Here is a 5,993-nt window from a genome sequence, read left to right on the forward strand (position 1 = left end):
CGCGCCGCTGCGCCGCCCGTCGGGCCGCGGTGCGGGGCCGCGGGCGGCGGGGCTGCGCGTAGGGCGGGCGGCGGAGCGCGCCCCGCGCCCATGCCCGCGCCCGGCCGCGCTCCGCGGGGAGGCGGCGGGGCCATGAGCTGGCGGCGCGAGCGCGCAACCCCGGGTTGCCCCTTCGCCCGAGGGCACTGAGCCTCTGCTGAGCGCGCGCGGCGCTCCCCGGAAGGGAGGGAAGGAGAAGGGGAGGGAGGGAAGGTGGGAGGTGGTGCCGGCGCGGGGATGCTGCAGCCCTCCCCCGGCGCCGACGGGCTCCTGCCGGGGTAGCGCCCCGCGCCGCGCTGCGCCCCGCCGCTGCGGGGGCGGCGGCCGCGCACGCAGGGAGGGAGGGATGGAGCCGGCGAGCCCCTGCCCGGCGGCGGCCGCCCCGCTGCCGCTGCTCCCCGCCAATGCTTCCTACCACGGCCGAAACTGCAGCGCCGAGGAGGGCATCTACCAGGACGGCACGCCGCTCTCCGGCAAGATCGTGCTCGCCGTCGTCCTGGCGCTCGTTACGCTGGCCACGGTACTCTCCAACGCCTTTGTGATCGCCACGGTCTACCAGACGAGGAAACTCCACACGCCGGCCAACTATCTCATCGCCTCGCTGGCCTTCACTGACCTCCTCGTCTCCATCCTCGTCATGCCCATCAGCACCATGTACACTGTGACCGGGAAGTGGACGCTGGGCCAGATCGTCTGCGATATATGGCTGTCCTCGGACATCACCTGTTGCACAGCGTCCATCCTGCACCTCTGTGTCATTGCCCTGGACCGGTATTGGGCAATCACAGACGCCGTCGAGTACTCTACAAAAAGGACTCCCAAGCGGGCAGCGGGCATGATTGCTCTGGTGTGGGTCTTCTCCATCTGCATCTCCATACCCCCTTTGTTTTGGCGGCAGGCGAAGGCTGAGAAGGTCTCTCACTGTGTGGTGAACACGGACCACGTCCTCTACACCGTGTACTCCACGGTGGGAGCCTTCTACTTCCCCACCTTGCTGCTGATAGCCCTCTATGGGAGGATCTACGTGGAAGCCAGGTCGAGGATTTTGAAGCAGACGCCAAAGAAAGCAGGTAAAAGACTAACTCGGGCTCAGTTAATCACGGACTCCCCGGGCTCGTCCTCCTCTGTCACGTCCATAAACTCCAAGGCTCCCGAGGGATCCAGCGAAACGGGCTCTCCGGTGTACATGAACCAGGTGAAGGTGAAGGTCTCGGATGCCCTGCTGGAGAAAAAGAAGCTCACGGCCGCTAGGGAGCGGAAAGCTACAAAGACTTTAGGGATTATTTTAGGAGCCTTCATCGTCTGTTGGCTGCCCTTTTTCATCATCAGCCTAGTGATGCCTATTTGCAAGCACGCTTGCTGGTTCCACATGGCCATCTTTGACTTTTTCACGTGGCTTGGATATCTCAACTCCCTCATCAACCCCATCATCTATACTATGTCCAACGAAGACTTCAAACAAGCTTTCCACAAACTCATACGTTTCCGATGCACAGGCTGAATTTTGAATGCGATGTGTTCTCCGGGGCTGCCCCCATGCACGCCCGTGTCCGACGCCACAGGTAGGTGTGCTCGGGGCGCGGCAGCCCCGCGAGCAGCGGGTCGGTAACGGCGGGTGGAGGGGGTGTTAGCCCATAAACCGCCTTTCCCCCGCCCCCGCCGAGGCGGCCGGGAGCGGCTGCTTTGCAGCCCGCGCCGGGAGGTGCGGGAGCCCCGCGGCGAGGTGCGGGAGCGGCGCGCAGGGCACCGCGCCCCGCGCTGCCCCTGGCCGCCCCGCGCCGAGCTCCGCCGGGCCGTGCGGGGCCGTGCGGGGCCGTGCGGGATGTCGCTCGGCCCCGTGGCGAGCGGCGGCGATGCTCACGCTGCCGACATTTCGCACCGCCGCCCCCCGCCGCACCCCCCAGCTCGCAGGGAGCGAGTGACTCACGGCGATCTGCTTTTATTTTTACTTTTTTCCATCCCTTCTACTAATCCAGTCTGCCGCCATCGCCTATGCTAATGCCGGCGCTGAGCTCAGCGAGTGCTAAATGGCACTTGCTTTGTAGCCCGGTGCTGCGGAGCTGGCGGGGACCGGGGCAGGGGCCCGGTGGCACCCCCGGTTTCCATCGGCAAGAATGGGGGGCGGGGGGCAGCCCTCCTCAGTCCCCTCCCCGCCCAGGGACGCAGGACGTTGTTGGGGACAACTCCATGGAAATGCAGGGCTGCTTTCCTTGGGAAGGGAAGGGAGATAGGACAGGCCCGGGGTGAGTTGGTGGAAAACTTCAGCCTAGTTCCTGGCCTCCTTTCGGCTCTGACTCCTCCTGCTGGGAAGAGAGTCTGGCCTGAGCTGGGGCTGGAGAGCTCCTTAGAAGAAAACTGCCTTTCAGCGGTCATGAAAGGCTCCATGCCTTTATGTTTCTCCTCCTGGAAAGCGGTGCCTTCCTGTGCCTTTGACAAGAGCAGCGGCTGCCTGACAGTCTTGTTCTGTCCCCACTTCGGCAGCACGCACACTTGCCCTCACAGTGATACTGTAATAATCCTGCCCATCTCTTGCTTTTTGCCTGCAGAATCAAGTTGCTATTGTAAAGACCCACTGCTTGAAACTTCCCCAAGCCCAGTTGCCAGACTCATGATGCTGCAGAAACGTCAATACATACTGCCACCAAACTGCTCAGCTCTGCATTTCAGTGTAATGACTCTGGCAGAGATGCTGTTCCAACAGTCACGCAGATCAGTTGCAAAAAAAAAAAAAAAAAAAAAAAAAGAAAAGGGAAAAAAAAGAGGGCAGCCTCGAATCAAGGTCTATAATTCGTCTGGATTGAAGAAAAAGTTTGAGAGCAAACTCCATTTATTTTGCAGGCTTAACTTTTTAAATTGTTCTCCGGCCGGTTGTAGGGGTGTGCACAAGAGCACAGTTGTCTCTGTCTGTGTTAGTAACGTAGCTGTACTTCTGCACACCTGTAATTTCTTTCAGTGGAAAGAGTTGCTCACTCCGCTTAGGAGGCCCAGAGGAGAAAAATGGGAGCATTTAAAAACAGGAGCATCACAGTAAACAGGAGCATCTGCAGATGACTCCTTCAGCCAAACACATGTGAGAAGTAGCAGTGTGCAAAAGTTTTAATTGTATTTCCAAACAATAGCAAATGCAAATTCTGTAGAAACAAGAGTTGTAGACCTGTTCAATTGCACTGCATATCTATAGTCTGTCCTCATAGTTGCCTTTATAAAGTAAATACTTCTTACTACTACTCCATAACCCAAGAGCAGAAGGCAAGGAGTCCAATAACCTTTTCCACAAACCAGCTGGGATTAGAAGTAGCAGTTTGATGTTGTAACCGAGTTTTCCATTTTGTGTCAGTTGCACACCCTTACCGCATGAAGTACTGCAAAATTTAGAATCCTCTAAATAACTACATTATTTATGGTCTATTTTGTAGAGAAGTGAAGCAGTTTGCTCTTCAAGAGCTATGTCACCTGCAAAATAAATACTCATAAATTGTGAATTAACTGATGTTAGCAAAATTACTCTTCTCTCTCCTTCCCCTCCCTCCCCCATATTTTTTTCCCTCTCTTTTTGATCAGACCTTAAGACAACTCCAGGTATATTCAGCAGGCAGAGTAAAAGTTTCAGGATATGATCCACCTGCTGTGATAGAACTGCATTGATTGTTCCTCCTATGTGTAAATGAAAATGAGTATAAACAATAAAATGCTTTACTGTGTTCTCAAAAGTCTGTGGTGGCAATTGTGTTCCTGAAAGGAGTACTTATTGGTTTACCTGGCTTCTCGGTATTGACTCTTTAGGTAAAGCTGATTTGATGAGTCACTCAAAAAAGCAATTGCCCAGGGCTGAAATTGCCAGTTTTAATCAGCAGTCAGATTTCTAATAGGCAGTTTCACTTTTATCCTATCTTCTTACCATTGCTATACCACTCCAAATTAAACTGTTAGGTGTTTTAACAAATATTTATCCATTCAAAGCAAACAAAACTTATTTTGGCACTTGGTGAGTGCTGTAACTAATATTTTAAAATGCTACATTTGTATGCTAGATGGGGTCTGTCTTACAGACTGGGAGAATGTTACATGGTTTATCTACCCTTTATTCTTCAGAGACTCATTTAAATAAGAAGGATTTATTTATTTAATTGATCAGCAAAAAGAGAACCTGAGCCTTTGTGCCTTCAAAACTCCCATTCACTGTGAAGTGGAAGATGTGTCTATGCAGAGGAAACAAGCCTGAAAGATACAACCTGAAGTAATGAAAAATAAACATTTTTTCAGCAATTCTGAGAAATCCAGACTTGCCTCAAAATTGCATGCCTCTGTAAATAGCATACTAATATACTATAATTCTAGAAAGTAACCTCTTAAATTTTTAAAGATGAGTGTAATTAATTTTGTAACACTAGTTTTAATGACTGAAGTGCTTACATTCCTTCTAAATTTAACTTTTTATGTACGCGCATTGAAGAAAGCAAGAAAGATGGCATCTTAGAGCTCATAACCTATTCTCTAATTCATTATTTTTGAAGCTTATAATCATAGGATGAATTTTATTTACCTCAAATTCTCAGTGAAATCAGTAGGCTTCCTAGGTACATACAAAGTGGAAAAATAGACCATTAGGTTAATACTTACAGCACTTCCACAGAGAGTTTTCTATCAGTTTTACCAAGTTATGTAACTTGCCCCCAGAAAATGACACAGATGGAGAGAAGTTCAGGATTGGACTTTCCTGGTTCTCACACTGCTAAACTTACTGTGCTTATCTTCAGCATCTGCCCAGAGATAACTACCAACTCCTGTTTGTGGCATGAAAGTTTTGCGAAGAGGTAGTGAGACTAATTTATCAAGAAATTATTCTTCCAAGCTGAGGCTCAGAACTTGCTATACAACCCTTTCACATAACCGTGTTCATCGTTGTGAAGACAGTGTGGAAACCATGCTGAATAAATTTGGGCCAGAGGAGAAGAACAAGGTTAACTGGAGCACTGCTGAATTATACACCAGTTAAAGCACTTGCTTTTAGCTGAGTGGCCTTGTGTAGTTCTGTAGTCTGTAGAAAGTCATTCCACAGAGAGACAGGTAGAGTAAGGACACCCTTCGGTGTGAGGACACACATCACAGTGGAAGAGAAGTAATGTAGGGCACACACTGCTGGCTAATAAAACTGCAAAAAATGTTCCAAAATGAAAAGATTTGCCTTGCTAGGAAGGATGGTCCGTATGAGGTATTAACATGGTGTTAACTTGTGGAGCCTGCCGGGGCTGAACCAAGGGTTTCAAAGTCTTTAGGAGCCAGGGAGCTGCCATAAAGTTTTGACTCTTTTCTGAAGCTCCCAAGGAACACCCAGGGTGTGGGATGTTGTCCTTCTGCCTCTTCACTCCCTTGCTGTGTTTGGTCACTACTCTCTGCTGCTGGGAGGATGGAAGATCTGAAATTTTCCCTAGAAGCTGTCCTTTCAGTACTTCCTGTGTCCATGTTCCCATGGCAGGGGCTCAGAGGAGGCTGGCTCTGCATTGTTTTATCATGTGAATCTCTTCTTGAGTCTACAGGTAAGTTCCCTAAAATTCCAAAGGTGCTTAAGCTTGTTGCAGGCTTTCATTACAGAAGCAGCATGTTTTGCGTTTATTTATTGCATTGGCCTGAACAGTATTAGATGATGTCATGAAAAAATATCTGCTGGGCACATTTATAAACCTCATACTTCCCACATTTCATGGTAGGCGTATGTGCATGGTGGTGTTGCTGAAGGACAGGCGTGCTCCTGAAGACATTTGTGACTGTTCACAATGGCTGCAGTTGAAGGAATGGTCATTCACAGCCCCAAAGCTGTACTACTACTAGCACTTGCATTTCTCATGTTTGGCTGCAGAAAATATGGCCAAGCAGCATGGCTGAAGCACAATTCTGTATTCCAACCGTGCAACCCCACTCCTTTTGAAAATATACCAGAGATGAAGAACTGCATT

General features: G+C 50.4%; 1 protein-coding gene across 1 annotated transcript; it reads left to right on the plus strand.

Moving 5' to 3' along the window:
• Nucleotides 1-381: 381 nt before the first annotated feature.
• HTR1B (5-hydroxytryptamine receptor 1B) lies at nt 382-3,749 on the plus strand. The gene is made up of 2 exons (XM_088537542.1): nt 382-1,601; nt 2,586-3,749. Exon 1 carries the CDS (start codon nt 386-388, stop codon nt 1,538-1,540), a length of 1,155 nt encoding a protein of 384 aa, XP_088393668.1. The 5' UTR covers nt 382-385; the 3' UTR covers nt 1,541-1,601; nt 2,586-3,749.
• Nucleotides 3,750-5,993: the final 2,244 nt, after the last annotated feature.

Source organism: Tinamus guttatus, unplaced genomic scaffold, assembly GCF_059628265.1.
Source record: "Tinamus guttatus ecotype Peru unplaced genomic scaffold, ASM5962826v1 Tinamus_guttatus_pri_ptg000806l, whole genome shotgun sequence".
NCBI classification, from domain to species: domain Eukaryota; kingdom Metazoa; phylum Chordata; class Aves; order Tinamiformes; family Tinamidae; genus Tinamus; species Tinamus guttatus.

Coding starts and splice junctions, on each gene's coding strand:
- HTR1B (XM_088537542.1), top strand. CDS start 386: ATGGAGCCGGCGAGCCCCTGCCCGGCGGCGGCCGCCCCGCTGCCGCTG.